The 18,988-nt window shown below is 39.7% G+C and overlaps 1 protein-coding gene across 4 annotated transcripts in view; it reads right to left on the minus strand.

The window, feature by feature from the left end:
• kcnab1a (potassium voltage-gated channel subfamily A regulatory beta subunit 1a) overlaps positions 1-18,988 on the minus strand; it is a 92,394-nt gene that overhangs the window by 13,151 nt on the left and 60,255 nt on the right. For all 4 annotated transcript variants that reach the window (XM_070905313.1, XM_070905316.1, XM_070905315.1 and 1 more), the window contains exons 2-3: positions 16,253-16,296; positions 5,107-5,144 (exon numbers count right to left, since the gene is read on the minus strand). In XM_070905313.1, coding sequence (XP_070761414.1) covers positions 5,107-5,144; positions 16,253-16,296 — 82 coding nt within the window. The remainder of the gene's footprint in view (positions 1-5,106; positions 5,145-16,252; positions 16,297-18,988) is intronic.

Raw genomic sequence — 18,988 nt, forward strand, 5'->3', positions numbered from 1 at the left:
ACAAGTCAATAAAAATGGGTATTAAAAAAGTGATTTAGAAACTTTATTGCAGCCAGAAGACTGCTACCGTGGGGCTCCAGACCCAAAGCTGACACAATTTTAAGGGAGGGAGCCAGTCAAGACATGCTTGTATTCCCACTAGAAAATGATAGCAATGGTTGTTAAAATGATTTAAAACAACCTATCTTTATATTTAGCAGCAGGAGAAGGAAGTAGCATGTTGTTTTTATAATGCAGTCTTAGGGAGGAGGTTGCTCGTCCTGTCTCTTTCCAACTGTTCACTTTGGTTTCTTTCAACTCTGACTGTGATCTTTCCCTAACCTTAAAACACTTGAATAAAGGCGTGTTATTTTGTACTGACAATCAAATGTTGTTGTTTCGGGTGAGGACCTGCTGGAGCCTTGAGGAGCCTAAAAGCTGCATTCAGAACCAGCTGGAGGAGGTAGCGTGAGTCTGGCCTGCAAGAGAGTTTCAGAGCTCTGATCAGGACAAAATTTGTTTGTTGTTGTTGTTTTGTTGTTTTGGCATAGCTTCCAAGTGGCAGGAAACACAACTCAAAATCTGGAATCAAGAATCATCCTCTGAGCCATAGTCTGTTTACTGCTGAAGTGGTAGAAAGATCACTTATTTGTTCTTGCAATGAGGAGTCCACCGATCCAACTTTTTCTCTCCTGATAACAATTCTGATACCTTAACTCAAGGAATCTGCCGATATCAGCTACTATCTTACACCAGTGCTCTTTTTATACATTTAAAATCTGTAATCCACACTGCATGGAAAGGTTTGAAATCATTTTGGCAGCCCACCATGACTAAATGAATGTAAATGACAGTGGAAACACTGAATTTTATTATGACATTGACTATATGGATCGGTCATGTCATGGCCGCTGCCCAATTCACTTAACAAGGTCAGTACTGGTACTGTAATGATCCAGCATATCCGATCGGTGAATCACAACAAACAGTATGTTGCCTTTAAAAGGAAACTAATGATATTTTAATGTTTTCCAGCTTAGTATAACCAGTACTATCTCGGTACTATTAGTATAACCGGCACTATCTCCTACTATATTTAAGAATTGCATCATTATCAGATGCAAATCCACTGCTTTCAGAGAGGGTTGAATGGACAGTGAGGGAGGAAAATAAAGGACAGAAATGGCTCATTCAGTCTCTGAGCCCCGAACTACCACTAATGCAAACAGAGCAGAATGAAAAGATAGAGCTGGATAATAGAGAGGTTGCAGAAAGTAGTTGAGGAGAGAAAGACTTGGAAAAGAGGGATGACAGAGAAAATGAGCAGCATGTTCTTCTGTAACTGGTCTCTGCTGAGTGCAGAGAGGAAACCACCTGTGACACAACTGTTGGGGGCACCGGAGGGTGATTTTTAATAAAGTGAAATAAGGGCGGGCTAAGAGATTTTTTGTAGAAGTAGGAAAATAGAGGACAAAGAAAAAGTTGGACAGGGATGGAAAAAGTGGTGGATGGTTGAGTTAATTGAAAAGTAGAGAGAATTTCAGGTAACAGTATGTAAACCTTTTACGGTAAGGTGAGTAAGACAGCTTTACGAAGACAGATGAAGAGACGCAGTCGAGCAGATAGTCACAGACAGAGAGCCAAGACGAGCGTGATCGAGTCCCCTTTTAAAGGGTGACGGTTTGGCCTTTGGTGATTGCTCATTCACAATGAGTCTCATAAGATACTAAAAGGTCAGTCACTGTCATGGAGTGCTTATAGTGACATTCACAAGGTCAGAAAGTTTGTTTTGATGATGAAGCATCGCTGCTTACATAGATTTCTAGCCATTTTGGATTAACTGAATGTGACTAATGGCCTTCAAATGTTGTGGTGATTTTTGTAGGGGGAGAACAAACTGCAGAAACAATCTGTCCGTAACACACTAACATGTACACTTGCACTTCTACCCTCACCTTCAGAAAAACACTGAGTCATTGTAAAGTTGCAGAAATACATGGGTGGCTACGCTTCAGGCTTCTTTCTTTGTTTCTTTTCCTTCTGGGGCACAAAGGGTGCCGGAGAATTTGATTTCCATACATAGAACAGACGTAACGAGAAAAAACATTTTCTCTCTCACAACCCCAGAATCAAGGCCGAGGTGGCCTCCCACATACTACCCACACAGCCTTGAGATGATTTTATGACTGCACTGCATCCTCCACTCCACACTCCCCATATCAAAGTTAACATCAACAACAGACACTTTCTTCAAAATTCACTTTAGGTTTTATGGATCCACTTTTGGCCTTTTTGAATGAGTAAGCAATGTTAACTTGCATCCCACCATCACTCTTTTGAGCTTTCTGTCTGGGAATGTGTTGCTGCTCAGACTGCAGTGAAACACACCAGCTAGCAATTTGATAAGACACACTTTATCAAGGGTTTATGCGCTGTTACTAATCTTGTTATAAAAGGCACAGATTACTAGCATTTATGACTGCAGACCAGAAAGCTTATTATTAAGCGAGATAGTGATGATGATATCAAGCTTAGCCTAGCATCAACACTAGAATTAGGGGGAAACAGCAAACCTGGCTCCTCTAAAACCCACTAATTAAGACATTGTATATGTGTCTAATCTGTACAGAATCTGAAATCTAAAAACAACAAGTTCGGAACTTCCTGGAGTCTCCTCTCATTGTCTGGCAACCTCACGGTGACATAAAGACTCCAAAAAGTTTATGTGCATGTACAGATGACATGTTAATTAATGAGCTTTTGAGGAGCTTGTAGGAGTATTTCTGAACTTTAGGAGAGTCAGGCTAGCTGTTTCCCCGTTTCCAGTCTTTATGCTAAGCTAAGCTAATCACCTCTCTGTTCAAGCACCATACTTAACACAGAGACACCTTCGGCTAGAAGAGAATAAGAATATTTCCCAAAATGTCTAAATATTCCTGTAATAAGTTGTTTCGTTCAGTCCAGATGCTCTGCAGCCCTTTTGTAGAAGTAGTCCAGCTGTCAATTTGAAGGGTCTTACTGGCTAATATTAATAAATCCATTGGTTACAATTAATACGCTTTTCATAAACTATGCCTTATTAAAAATAATACGAAATAACTAAGGGAAAACATGACACTTTTGAGTTCAGTGTTTGCATGAATGTCACTGTTGGTAACTGTGTTTGTGTGCCAGAGTTGTTGTGCATTTCTTAATGAGGACATGTAGTATATTTAGAGTGCTTTTGATAACAATGACATTGAACGGGGGGCATTCAGGACAGCAGAGGACTTTTTAACCCAACAGCATTGTGATGGTAGTACTGTAGCTGTTGTGGAATCGCTCGGTCCACCGAGACCCTCTGTGTGCAGCACTGACTTCTGTTTTCGATTATTTTCAACGGCAATAATCCAGTTTTTACTGACAGCTTAAACATTATCTTCAGTCAATGTAATATTTAAAACAAGTAAGCCAACCAGCATTTCCTGTATGGATCTCAGCTGTTCCCAGCCAAAGCCTGGTGGACTTTAGTGTCTCTGAGTGATACCAGTGACATTGAACTGGGGACATTCGGAATAATGGAGAGAAAAGGGGTGCTAAGCTTTGAGCGTACCATGTGAGTTGATGGCACTAAGCCTTAAGGTAAGAAAAATAATACTGTTACATAAGCTTACCGTTTCCGTGTCCCCTGGGGTGAGCTCTGTTCTCTTCTCCTTGAGTGTCACTCTAAGTGTGCGCATATGTGTGTGTAACTGTGTGTGTGTGTGTGTGTGTGTGTGTGTGTGTGTGTGTGTGTGTGTGTGTGTGTGTGAGATGACCAAGGCCAAGACCCCAGCAGCCACATCAGAGCATGTTAGAGTTCACTTCAATTTAAGTACGAACACGTACACATGTGTTGACCCTCAGTATGTCCTATGTAGCATAAAATCTGAGTCAGATACATAATCTGAATCATCACACCCAAAGTCTTTGTGAAGGTTGTTTAAAAATGCAATAAAAAATAATAAAAAAGCAATAAAAAACTAAGCTGTGGGCAAATTGAGCCTCTAGGTAATAGAACTTTGTCAGCCAGCCAACAGTCTGATGAAGGTTAACTGTGACACCACTCAGTTAGAAACAAATGGTTTGACAGCTGTCCCTCAGTCACACTGACAGTGCTGGGGTTCATGTGTCCCTCTATCCTGACCGGCTGTAGGAAATGCAACAGGGACAAATCCCACTTGTAGCGGTCGTGTCCTAAACAGGAAAAGCTCTATTTTTAGTTATTTTCCATGTGGCATTGTTTTGATGTTTTATAATAAAAAAAGAGGACATTAACAAGCATTAACAGAAGCGTAACAAACAGAAAATCTTTTATCACTGAGCCCAAAGATAGCTCCTGTTCTCCAAGCATGTCACATGAGACGTGCTTTAGTCACACAAATTAACACTGAGTCGAAACAAGAGGCGTAGCGTGAGCAACACGTTAGCGGAGCAGCAGCAGCTTCTGTTCTCCGTCTGTGTGCCTACACAGGATGCATTCAGGCACAGGATTGAGCGTAGGTCATGTGTGCTTTGGCGGCACTCAGAACACTCAATCACTGTAGTTACGCACGTAAAATGAAAGAAAACAGACTTGAAGTGTAAAAGTACTCTTTAGGTTGTGTTTACGCACACAAGCCATTATAGACAGTTTGAGTCTGTTCTGTCAGATGCACGTGAGGCAGACAACTGAAAAATGCAGCTGTCGACACAATGTAATGCTATTAGTGCCACTTCCAAGAATCACTTGTTCATCACTGTTTAAACATGATATTTTCCCTTGGGAGTGTCTGTCAAAACTGTATCAGTGAGTTTACATCAAGGAAAACATCATGTCAAGCTGTCAAGCCTGAACACATATGTTACACAGATAGTTTTACATTACAGAGACCAGATGTTTATAAGAAAGTTTTTATGAAGTGTATGTTAAGTTCCTTTCATGTAATTAACTGGTAATTAAGAGGTGACAGAGGCACTTTGTCTTACGTGTCAAATGGGACACGTGTTAAGAATATTACAGTATATATAATAATCAGGTACACATGTTTATATACAACACATTCGACCTTATATGAAGTACAACAAAATCAATCAATAAGTAGAGTCCATTAAGAAAACGTTTCGTACCTCGTCTGTTATCTGCCCCCCAAATGTCACCCATGTACCTGGAGGGAAGAGAGAGACATTTCAACATTAGAAAACATGTCAGTCCTTTCTGTCAGTGCCTTTGTGTGTGTGTGTGTGTGTGTGTGTGTGTGTGTGGTGTGTGTCTGACATCCTGGAGTAAACACGACTAATACCCAGGCTGTGGCACCAGTCGAGGGAGGCTGTCAAGTTCCCAAGAGAAAAATTTGTCCTGTTTAGAGCTGCAGCTCAATACTGAAGGATCACCTGGTGTGAGTGCCTGTTGGCACTTTCTGTCTCCACTGGTGACTGTTTACACTTATGGCAGTCATGCTCATTTGGACGATCTTGTGTCCCCTGTGCTTATTTGCTTATGTCCATCTGTCTGTATGTATGCATAATGATAGTGCATGTGTGTGCGTCTGACTGCAAGCTCCTGATTGCCCTGCAAACAATGTAGATAGGCCAGACAAAAGGCTAAACCACCCCAATCAGAGGAGACACAACATCCTCGGCACATCCCCTCACTGAATTATGTATGTAGCTCTGTGGCAGAAAACGCTTTCCGTTCAGATTATGTCAAAAAACAGTTTCAACTGTATAAAACTGTCCCGCTCCGCTAGACAGAGAGAGGGAGGAACACCTTTTTATATCACAAAAATGTCTGGTGCTTATGTGTGTTCTGGGAGTTGCAAGAAAATCTGGGCTGCCTGACAAGATATGAGGCAGTGTGTGTTGCTGTGTGTTTGATATTTGGAAGGGGAGGACCAAGGACACTGTCACCATATTTTGTTTTCGTCATTTCAGGTAAAAGGAACTTCCATGAAAATTGTTCATATTGCTTAAAATGAGAGAGTTAAAAAAAATTGGTATTATAGCCAATATAGCAATTGTAACCAAGTCAACTGCGGCTATATATATATATATATATAAATATGGTTATCATTCTGAAGTGTCTGAAGTCAAACTTACTGATTGGTGGAACACAGTTTATTGCTTTACACATCAATTTGATGTTTTTGTATTTGTGATTTTGCATGTATTTGCCATATTTTTACATATATTGATATCAGGAAAAATCTATTTTTTACATTGTGAGGATTTTAAACACATTGCAAAGCCCTATTGCTTGATTAGTGACCGAGTTATGTACTAAGCAGTGTTTTTTAAACTTGAAAAATAAACTTGTCAGTGCTCTCTGGTGGACAAACAATGTAACTGCAACACTGTTGTTGAAGTACTTCAAACATACAGTAGCTTTCATTTATTTCTGTACTGCAATTTCTTGTTATTTTCTTAAAGACATAAAAAACAATACTGATATCGGCTGATATCTTCTTTAGTACTCAACAATTAGAAGAAGCCATGGCCTTTTAGCCTTCCTGCTATGATAATTCATTTAGAATAGAGATTAGGAGAGTAATGCAACCCCTCCAGCTAATTCAGTATTCTCTTTTTTTGTGATATTTATGAATGCCCTTCAGGCCACAAGTCTGCTCTTTGTTTTATGTCTGTTGTAGGAGCCATGTATGTATTTATATTATTTGTTTATTGCCATCCCACCTATTACGTATGGCATGACGTCACGGGGGTTGGACCGGCAATAATGTTTGTCTGTTTATTCACCTGTTCACCTGCATGGTGGCGTCTGAGAGCAGGTGAGTAGGGTTCCCACATTTTCTGTTGACCGCAATCGCGCGCATATATCACGGTGTCCACGTTAATTTTGCCACATATCAACTGCATAAACTGGATTTTGTTCGTGTTATTTTACTTTGAAATGAAGAATAAATCTTTAAATGCACAGCCTGAAGTGGACCTGGATCATTTAAACTGCGCGTCATACAGGTGTAGATGGCTCCCTGTCTCAGCCTCTCAGCGGCTTATGGTGGTTGGAAGAAGTTACTACATCTGTGTTGACTTCTCTCTGTCTCTCCCTCACCCTGTGCCCAAGTGATCGCAATTTCACACCAAACAAAACAGACAGTTCTTCCTCTGACTCTGTTGACCTCCACTGCTCGACAGTCAGAAAACAGCTGATGTAACTCAGAGACGGGCGGCGATGAAACGGCACTTAAGCATCCGCTCATTTCAACGGACAGGATCTTGTGATACAACAGAGCTCATTACTCCATACATTACAGTACCATCAGCTCCACTGAGGTTTAACTCACAGATGACACCCTGAGGATAAACTGGATCTGTTGGTGCATAATGTTATTATTTTAGCTTCTCAACATGCACCATCAGCAGAATCACAATCAAAGTTTTTTTAGCACAGGGCTGGTGGGTGAAATAATCACTGGTGGGAAAAGTTGCTTTTGGACATTGTTAATACCAGTAACCATGGCAACCTCACTAAGCCTCAACTGCATCTACAGTACAGTAATTACAAGTTTCCCCTATTATACAGTATGTTCATGATGTTGGTGTTTTATTTCTCATCCACACATGTATGCATAGTTTGTCTGTGTGTGTGTGTGTGTGTGTGTGTGTGTGTGTGTGTGTGTGTGTGTGTGTGTGTGTGTGTGTTAGTGTCCGTGTATGAGGGTGCACCTTTAAGCTGCCTCCAGTGTGTAATCACAGCTACAGTAACGATGTCCAGTCGTGGCTCTGAGCTTTGTTTGTGAGCTGGAGGCTCAGCATGGGATGAACACCCTGCAGAGCTCTAACATCAAGGCCACTGCTCTCATAGGTTCAACTGAGTTTTCTGTCTGATGGAAATTAAGGCCCTGCGAGCGATAAACAGCTCTGTTTTTTAATGGCAATTGGTGGAAAGTGTCATAAGTGGCACTTGATGTTGCTTTACAACAAGAGTAACCTTGCAGTGCTTTTTCCCAAAGCTGAAAGGTGTTCGCAAGCTCACACTAAGTAACTGGTGAGTCTGTAACATTTATATAAATGCTACAAAGATACATCAGGAGGTCCTTGTTTGACTGGATTCTAATTTAAAATCACTTCACTGTCCTCAATCTCTTTTTCTCAGCTACGTGTTTTCTATTTTCCCTTTTATGGTGATATTCCTGCCCTGTATCCACACATCAAGCACTTCAACGGAGAGGTCTAAAGAGACAAGACAAAACTGACATGAGCCCGACTGAACAAGGCAGAAAATTAGGAGAGAAGAAGAAAAGGAGAGAGAAAATGAGGAGACTAAGGGGTGAAAAAATAATGAGTTAGAGTTGTAGATTTGGCAAGAGGTGTCATTGATTTTTCCAGCTTTGCGTGAGTCCTTTTAACCTGATTCTCCAGTCTTGAATCCAGTTCTGGCGCCTGGCAGCGTGATAGATGGCACACATTTAGATGAAACGTTTCTCCCCGGTGTCTCAGTTTAACTGACCTCCTAACTCTCTTTTTCAGCGTGTCTGCCTACAGATAGAAAGGCTGAGTCATAATTTTTTGTTGGATTAATTTCCAGCGCCAATAAAAAGGGCACAGTACATCTCTGAGCTGGTTATGCTTGAGAAGTATTAGGTATATCCAGATAAGACAGAAAGGCAAGTTATATTGTTTAACTTTCCATATCATCATCTACTGAAAAACACGTTTAAATATCTAAGGAGCTAAAAATACATTATGAATGAATGATATGTAATAATGAATGAATGATACATAATAATGTTCTTGGCAGTCTTGCCTCTATTTGATTGCAGGCAGTTTAAAATCAGACAGGACACATGAAACCAAATCAAACCAAGGGCGTAGCCTATGTGTCCTAAACACTAGACCACCAGAACGCCACAGTATCATTAAATAAAAGTTTTTTAGAATTAGTTTTGTTGTTAAGGAACCAATTTAAATCTCTTTTGGGGGAAAAAAGTCCTATGAAGTTTTGTAACAGAGAAGTGAAAGTTTGTTGTTTTTCACTGCTCTGTGTGCGTGTTTGGTTTTGCCAGTGTTTCAGTTAAAGCTTGAAGATCCTGTTTTATATATACACACAAACACAAAGAAACTCTCCGACTGTCACACACACACACACACACACACACACACACCATCCTTTGCACCTATTTCCAGTTCTGTTGCACGCCCATGTCTCCTGTACTGCCTCTTCAAGTTCTATTGATTTCTTCTGAGCAATTCTACTTGAATCACCTTTGTCTGTACTGTTATATCTAGATCTGTTTCTGTCTACTCTTGTAGCTGCCGCATACTGGGGGTGGACAAAACAATATAAACACTTGACAAAGCACAACAACACAGCACAAATATAACATGTTTCTTTTTTTGTGCCAGGTTGACAAAAAAGCAGAAAGAGTGCTATTGGAAACAGCATTACAATCTGCAGCGTCACACGTCTCAAAGTGTCATCAATTTCTTTCTGACACAGTGTCATCAGAAACTGAAAATAATAAGCTTTTGTATTTAATTGCATCATATTTTACAGTTGTACATACCATTATGTCCACATGCTGCGGAATTTTACTCAAAATGATCAACCAAAATCACTACAGCTGGACTAATAAAATCAAATGTCTGCATACAGCAATACAGAGTGTAACTATAAATTTGATGCAATGATGTTTGGAGATGACTTTCTACTTCAGCTGCAGAGAAGAGGAAGTATCTATGAAAGTGAACATTACAAACCACTTTACTTTACTGAGGGTAAAAAGAGTGGACAAAAGCAAAGAGGTGGCACATGGCCAAGGTTGTCTGATCCCCATAATGGCATTCGGACCTGAACCACACAGCTGAGGAGTTTAAGTAGAAAACCAATGAGAGGAAAACAAATGCTGCAGAAGTAAAGGGGAAGAGACTGATGTACATGTTGGTCCACTCTGTACCACAGTGTCAACACGCAGAGGTCAATCGTCTTGCTGTCTTTTCTACACTACAGGACTACAGGATTTTCTGGGAGAGCCATTCTAAGAATTCATCAATCAATAACGCCGCATCAGTGCAGCAAGCATTCAGGAGAAAATATGGACCTGGATAGCGTGTGGCATGTGCGTGGTGTGAGGGAGAAAGTTATGGGTTCACACAGAAGTGCTGATGGTTCAGATAATGCTGATCATGAACTTCTGCATCGACTTTTTTTCCGTTTTGTCAGCCAATTAAAATGGGTTTGCACATGCAAACACACACAAACACTTTTTTCATTTTTCCCAACCAATTAGCATCGCTGGAACCAGTGTGTGCGTTGACAGCACACTGCAGACCTCCCTGCAGTCAGCCTGTTAACTGTTTTCAGATAGTGAATTATCTGCAGCAGCAGACTGCCGATGCTGAGAGGTCAGGATGACTTCACTAATCACTTCACTTATCAATGAATCCACCATCCATGCTTCTCTCCCAGGATAAATCATTTTTTATAAATCAATTCGGTTTCAATTAACTGTTGAGAGGTTTTCACATTGTACACAGAGAAGGTTGTTACGCAGTATGTGACATTTTCAGATGCATGTAAGCTGATCTGATTAAATGGACTAAATTATGTTTTGCTGGAATGTGAAAAGCTTTTTTTTTTATTGTTAGTGGTTTGGAAATAACTGATACTGAACTGACTCTCTAATAAACAAGAGATTGAATTTTAACAAGAATACAGTCAAATTCAGAGTGAGCACGCCAGTGATGCTGCCAGGAAAAAGATGGAGCAGAGCTTATCATATATTACTGTGTTATTATAAGGCTGGTGTATAGTAAATTAACAGGCTTTTCTATTGTATTTGTGTGTGTGTGTGTGTGTGTGTGTGTGTGTGTGTGTGTGTGTGTGTGTGTGTGTGTGTGTGTTTGCATGATAGCCCTCTTGATCTTAGCACAGAGCTAACCTCTATCCAACCTCTTTTAACCAAATAATAAGCTGCTCGTACCAGCAGCTGGGCCCTGGGAGAACAATGCCCACAGGGACAAAGAAAGCAAAAACAAGGGGGAGGAAGCGTCAGGGGAGAGGGGAGGAAAGGTGAGCACAAGACTGAAACAGAACAGCGATATCAAGTGTGACAGAAAAGAAGGAAGGCATTTATTTCTCTGGTTTCAATTTCTGTTATCTCTCAGATGTCTCAGTATTTGTTTTTCGTCTTCCCGTCCCGACATTAAAGTAAGGAAGAGTTTAGATAAAGGCGGAGGGAGGAGAACAAGATGAGAGAGGATGAGAGAGAAAACTCAGGTCATAGAGAGAAAGATGTTGAGTGGAAGATATTTACACTGGCAGGACAAAGTCACTTCTTTCCTTTTCACTTTCCTTTGAATTTTTCCTGTTCACATCTCATCACATCCTGAATAATGACGGTGTGCGTTGAATACTAATTCACCTGCCTGATCGGATTCTCTCTGAACATTAGCACACAGAAAATGAACCCAACACAAAGAGTCAGCATTGGTAAGAAAACGTTTCTTTAAAACTCCCCAGAATCTTAAATTAATAATGCTATTAATTCCTCAGCCACACACATTCAACGAGTGTATATGCAAATTATAAATATGTGAGTTAAATATGGTGACTTTATTTCTCTCTTTCAAACGACTGAAGAATAAATGTAGCCAAGTAGAAAATGATCCGGTATGCCGAACATTATAATAGACTGAAAAGAAAGAAAGATTTGCTGAAACTTAATTTAAAGTCTAAATCAGAGTCTTTTAAAGGGTTAGTCAGCTGATGACTGACTTGTGCTGCAGCTCAAAACTCTATCTACTCACAAAGTGATGTTTTTTCCACACTGTGCACCCCATTAAACACATTTAAGTGATAATGGTTTTCATACACAGCACTGTAACTTTTTATCAACCTTTTGAAAATTAATTGTAAACTGATCTAAGAAATAGAAATCAGGAACAAATGTCTCTTTAGACCAAAAAAACATTATATAAGTTTATAAATTTGCATTCTTACCCATACACACACACAACGCCTTGGATTTAATTAAAAGGTTTCACCATCACTGCCTCAGCAGTGCACCAAGCACACCTCAGCAGTGTCGGTCTGCATCCTAAATGCTGTAGCAATCATTAATCACTTTCCTCGTGGCTCCAAAGTGAAGTAGTTGTTAGCCAGCTGCTCCATGTCAAGGTCAATCTGCTATCGTTACATAACTTTTGGATGTTTCATCTAAAACACAACCTGGTTTCTGGCCAAGATTTCCAGTTTCAAAGTTTTAAAAGCAGCCTTGGGTCTTGAGTGCACAGTGTAGCTGTAGTCCAGTGAGCAAAGATAATACCACTCAAAACCACATTTACAGGAATTTTCATAAAAAAACTACTTAAACTACAGCTTCAAAACTGCATCTTCCCTCGTATGACGTTTGGAAACAGGTTGTGGGAATTCTGAACAACAAAAAAGAGTGAGGAAGATGTCTTCAACCGATTAAATCATTATGTAAATGAAGCCGGTGCTGGTGAGGCGGTGTTTCTCTCGGGGCATCGTTATGCAGTTACTGATTGGCTCTTTAAAAAGCGAGACTCCTGCGATGGTTACATCTCCTCCTGGCTGTGGTTCACACAACCAGTGACAAATGGAAACAAATGACTGAATCATGATTTAACACGATAGAATTTGTGTGTTATTAATTTTTCTGTCTACTGCTCTGTCAGTCATGAGTTGTGTGTGTGTGTGTGTTTGTTCTGCTGAATTTCGCTGTAACATTACAGTAGGATTGTGAGAATATCTGCACATATGCCACACACACACACACACACACACACACACTACATCCTCGTCTATCTTGGCACTGTTCCTTCAAGTTAAACAGTGAAACACCATTTAGCATCCTGCCCTTCGCCCTCTCTCTTCCTCCTCTCCCCTGCCAGCATCATGTCCGCCCTGGGCGCAGCATGTGGCAGGCAGCTGGCATTATGCTGACCTTTTCTGCACCATGCAGCTCAGCCAGTTTGAGTCAGACCTCTCAGTCTACCGTGAACCACCTGGGGCTGCAGCACTCAGAGACGGCCTGAGAGCCAGACATTACACCCTGAAAAACAAAAGTTCTACACAGCACCAGAAAGCCTCTTTGGACGTAATCTACCAATGACACCACACAAAATCGTTTTGGCTCAACTTCATGGTGCTTCACAAATGTATTTAGCCAGCTTAGTCACTTTTAGATTAAAAGGTTCTTGGCGCAGAAAGATAATCAGCATTAGGGCAACTCATATAAAGTGCGGGTAAATCAACGTAAAACTGAAATGCACATAAAATCAGAATATTATTGGGGTTGCTGCTGCTGTACATCAAGAAGCAGTGTTCTCAATCTCAATGTATCTGCATGAATGAAAATGAGGGATATTACTCTGTTTAAATGTTAAATGTAGTTTGAGGCAAATAATTTGCCCTTTGTAGTCACTTTGAGCACCCAACAAGAGCAGACGTTTTGTAATCAGTTAAAATTTACATTACAGATCCCTTCCACGTATTTAGGACAATTAAAAATGCTCTGCAAATGAATACTAATTTGTGTCTGATATGATGTTTCTACAAAAATGTTCAATTTACCGATTAGAAACCTAAAATGACATCTACTCCCTTTATCTCATTGAAAAACACAGAAAAACACTGAATGATGAATATGAAAATATTCGTTTAAAAAATGTAACCTCTGGACACAAAAAGTCCAATCTCAATGTGTGTTAACTGGAGACACACTGGATCATGATTGATGACATGATGTGATGTCACAAAATCATGCTCTTATGTATGCGTGTGAAACTGAGATTTAAAGGTGAGCACAGAGAAACTTCCCCCCTTCAGCAAATTAATGTGAAAACAGCTTCCATGTGTCAAATCATTCTGCAGTGAAGCTCAAACATCAGAGTGAAGTAACAAAAAGCTCATTTAAAATGCTGTCAGGCCTATCAAAGTCAAAAACATAAATTTACCACTGTGCTATTCAGTGATATTTAGTTTTAAGCATGACAAATGATGCATGTATCACGGCGCTAAAACGGTCTGTCTTGTGGTAAATTTGGTGATTGAGTTTAGCTGTTAAGAAGAGGAGCTGGAGCTGCTGAATACTACAACAGAGAAAACTTAATCAGGCGAGGCCAAGTTGAAATTCATAATCCAAGACGGATGCCTCTGTAAATATGAGAAAGCTTAGTCGGCAGAAGTACGACTTAGACTTGATTTGGTGATTTGTAGCGTTTATAGGAAATGTGCAGGTGTTACTGGAAAGACCAGGAGTCCGCTTAAGATTGTGAGTCAAAATAACAGGGTAAAGCAGGACTAGAGAGCATGTCGAAACTAAAGCCAAAGCAGGTACAGCAAAAATGATCATCTTCTTGTACAGAATATAATTTCTTCGTCTCTTCTACCGCTGCTGACCAAAAACCCTGTGCCTTAAAACTGTGGCTGAAGCATCATCTGTTAGTCAGCCTCTCTAAGATGGCTAAAGCCCATGTCCCATGAGAACTACAAGTTTTGATCCGATTAAGTGGATGGTGGCCGATCTGAGCCCTTGAGGGCCTCCTCTGAGCGGGGAGACTGGTGAGGATGATGTTTTATCTAATCCAGAGGATCCTGCAGGTCTGCTACTGAAGTATGCAATGAAATGTAATCGTATCAAAGTGAAAACAATTCTGCAGAAATGTGTGTAAAAGAAATCTGTACTGCATACACAGAATCTCCTCAACATATATCTTCTGATTCATGTTCTTGTATTTTGGTTCTACTGATATTGAGCAATGTTTTACTTTCAAACAAATTCTAATTTCCTTTTTTAACAACTAAGAAGGATTTTAGGGATGTGTAGTTGACTCTCGAGTAGATATATGACTTATTTATAAATTATATTAGAGTGCAGCTACTATAATTGAACAGCTTGTGTGGTTTCAGTGGGTTTTCCACAAGAAATTGGATAGGAAAAACGAATAAATATTTCAGTTCCTGTGAAACTGAGTTGGTGATGATATATATTTTCTCTAAAACTTAAAAAACCAGACTCTGATATCATGTATAAATTAACTGCATATCTCATACTGTTTAAGTATTCTGGTCGACAAGACTAAAGAGCCTGAATAAATGAATTTTTCAAAACATTTTTGGCAAATCAAATGTAAAATATTGTAGAATATTGATAGAAATAAAATACATGATTGAGGATCATGATGATGATGATTAAAACTTTTATTTCTACCTCATAACAGAATGAGTTCCCACATTATTAAAATACTAAATGATCCAGATCATCATTGTTCAGTGAAGTTCAGTCACTCCTTGTCAGTTAGATTTCACCAGATTTTGTTTCATTTTCCTGCAATTGGTTGGTCAGCCAATCAAAAGCCTTTCAATCAACAAAAGTCACAAAACAAAGCAGAAAAAGTTATTATTTCCCTACAGCAAGTTAAAATCGTAGGTTTAATATCTTAAGTTTGGTCAGACTGTCCGGTGAATAAATACAAACACCTAATCTTGCAGTCCTAGACATGGTGTATCTAACAGGTACTATAATGTGATGGGATGTGTGTATGATGGCGTCTATTCTCTTGGCTTCTATTGTGTTTTATTAGTCCAACTGTGTGTCTGTGTCCAACCCAGGACTCCTCCCAATAATGGAGAATAGGAACATTGGGCTAATATTGTTTTGTGGACGAGAACAAGAGAAAAGGAATACACACACAGACACACACACTCTTTTGTTGTTGTTTGAGAGCCCTCCTTGGTGACAGAAATAGGTATGCTGTGTGTGTGTGTGTGTGTGTGTGTGTGTGTGTGTGTGTGTTGTCTTCTTCCCACTCTCGTGCTAAATATTGAAGCTGAGTTTGACTCTCTTGTATGAGAAGTGAAGAATTTTTACCATCAACCCACATTGATATGGCAACACACACACACACACACACACACACACACACACACAGGTCTATACTATAAACACCTCAGCTGAAAGAACATCACCTGATTAGACTACAGTCATTTTATCAGAAAGTAAGCTGGTATGTTTGCAGCCATCCTGGTAGATTTGTGGGTTTAATAATAATAGTTCAATTCCCAGCCCAGTTCTGAATGTGATGTTGTTGTTTTTTTGCTGAGTCTTAACACTCGATTTAATGCAAAGCTCATCTATCACTACACATATTCTACAGAATACAACAGAGGCAGATTCTATTCAAAGATGGTCTCTGTTTTCTGTTTCCATTTAATTTGTGTTGTTGTTTCCTAAGTAAGGCCTGATGGAGAAGTGCATTATGGAGGGTGAAGCAGAGAGCAGAGTCTACTCACCCAGTCCTAAGCAAGATACTCTGAGTCCTGATTTTCCAAGGTTCCTGCAAAAACAGAAAATAAAAATGAATCAGATCTCTTGTACATGTACACACAGTAAAATTACTTGCACACCATACACACATACACACATAAGTACCTAAATTGAAGGATCTTATAATCCAACAGAAGATCAGTATTGATGATTCCACAAAACCTTGGCTCGTGTTCGGGGACACAAAACGCTACCTTAATCATATTAAAAGTTGTATTTTGTTGGACATTTCAGTCTGTTGTAGATGGAAATTTGTGAATGCAAAGTAATGTCAAGGTGACAGACAGTCAATGGAATAACAAGCAGACCTTTCAGTTTTATAAGAGGCTGGATGTGGCTTTCCTTCAGATAATCACGACAGTTTGACAGTGCTTCTGATTTCTCCACGACAGGAAATTGAATTTTTTCTTTCCCGGAGCTCCAGGTGGATGCTCTGACACCCTCAGCCTCCCACTATGTCTAAATAGGTGTGTGTGTGTGCGTATGTGGAGGGAATGAAATGGTTATCTGCTTTATAATGTTACTTTCCAGTCAGCAGGGAGGAGAACAAACACCCCAAAAACAGAAAGACTGAGAAGAAGAATAAACATCAACACACTGATTGGACTAAATGGAAAATACTAATGGAAACAGCACAAGAAGGAGTAAAAAATATGAATGAAAAAGAAAGTTAAAACTTGTGTACTGCAGGTTAGAGATGGACGTGTTTGTGAGTGTGTGTGTGTGTGTGCTTGTGTGTACTATTGATATTGAACGCATCTTATTAGCTTGCTAATGGCCTCATTAGCTGTGTCCTTAACACCAAACACAATCTCTGCTAAAAATTAGGCTGTTTTTGGTGCGTACAGCATTTACATGCATCCCTAGATATATACAGTAATTACTCTGTCCTTCTATACACCCACACCTGCCTTTACAACCTCATTAACCCACCACACCAAGCACATGCTGACTACAGTATCTGTGGTGGCTCAAGTCATTACCCTTTTACCCTGTTCAGATGAAGATGGCCTTTGGAATTATTACATCAATAGTAATTACTAGTATTATCATTGCTGCTGCCACTGTTACTATTATTATTGTTACCATGTCTGTTACATTTACCCATTTAACTTGATATGGCTAACATTTTAGCTCATAGTTGCCTATTTACACATCAAGCAGACACGGAGCAACATTATCATTCATATGGAATCAAGTTGCAATATTCACTCTCCTTTTAGCTCTGTTTTGGGTCTCCACCAACTCCTGAAGGAAATATCTTTAGCAGCTAAATGCTCCGTTATGTTCACTAGCTAGTTGCTAACATCTGCGTACAGTGGTTTTATAGAGCATTATTTATCATCTATTAACTTTTTTGCTAAAACAAAAAAAAACAGCCACAATGATGCTGATGACAGCGGCGAGAGTGAACCAAAACAGTTAAGCTGTGGGCCAAAAAACCAAAACAATGACCTGAAAGATGCTTGGCTTGACAATGGGAAAGGCATAGTTTCACTCTCAGATTACAGTTCTGCAGCAGAGTTTGTCCTTCCTGTCTGTTTCAGCACTGTGGGTGGATTGGCAGATCCCTGCCACGTCCAATCAAGCTTGAGGAACAGTTATTGTCCTGTCATGTCAGCATCCATGGACTGATGACTGAACTGATGCTACAGGACACACACACACACACACACACACACACACACTTTTAAAACCGACTTCCGAGTTTTGCACAGGTGCAAAGCTAAAACCACTGCTCCAATTCATCAGCTTGTGGGCAGTACAGGTGGCACAGTTTCCCTGGGAGAGTTGAGAATATGTTATGTCTGCACTTTTTGAATTGCTCAGGAAGATACAGAGAGGATACTTCAGAATTGATCTTAAATTAAAATCCACGTCATCATTTTTATTTCGAAACTTGCTATTTTTATCACACTAAGAAGTGGAAAGTACAAGAAAGAAACTTGTGTGCTTCACACTGTGCACACCTTAAATAAAGGCAAGTGATTGCAGATATACTTGTGCCACAGTTGACGTTCGTACAGCTCATAAAACAAGTAAAGCAGGACGCACTCAATGTACAAAGTAAGTCTTTATCAGGACATTTAAAATGCAGATAACTACAGATCATATTTGTGTCTCTGGTCTTGTGGGGTACAGTTATTCTGTTACCAAAAAGCCCCAGATTAAGTCACTCATTGCAAGTCCCTGTAGATACCGTCCTGCATTCAACATAAAACACAGATTCATTCAACTTTAAAATCTTTAAAAACTCTATTATAAATTAATTGAATTGACTTCTATACTAACATTTCTGGTCTCTCTAAGTTTGTATTAAAAACACATGCATGGCCTTGTTAAAAGCATCAGATTTACAGGCTCAATGTCGTGTACTGATTGAAGAGTACATTATTCACAGCTGTCAACAATCTTTCATTTTTGCTCACCTGTCAAAACCACTTTAGTTATTCATTGCTGACATGTCACCTCTGTATCCTTCAATATCAGAATAGTTAATTGGGCATAAAAATCAGGCCACCCTCAGAAAATCGATTTTGGGTGATGCATTAGATCCTCTGTAACCTATAAAACATCCACAAAGGACACTGAGCATTTTGGACAAGGTGCTCTTGAACAACAAGTAACAGGACTTTCTTTTGCTCAGCAGAAAAAAAGCAACAAGAGATGATTATGTATGAATATGGTTTAAGCAATATTTT

This window comes from Enoplosus armatus, chromosome 5, assembly GCF_043641665.1.
Source record: "Enoplosus armatus isolate fEnoArm2 chromosome 5, fEnoArm2.hap1, whole genome shotgun sequence".
In the NCBI taxonomy this organism is placed as follows: domain Eukaryota; kingdom Metazoa; phylum Chordata; class Actinopteri; order Centrarchiformes; family Enoplosidae; genus Enoplosus; species Enoplosus armatus.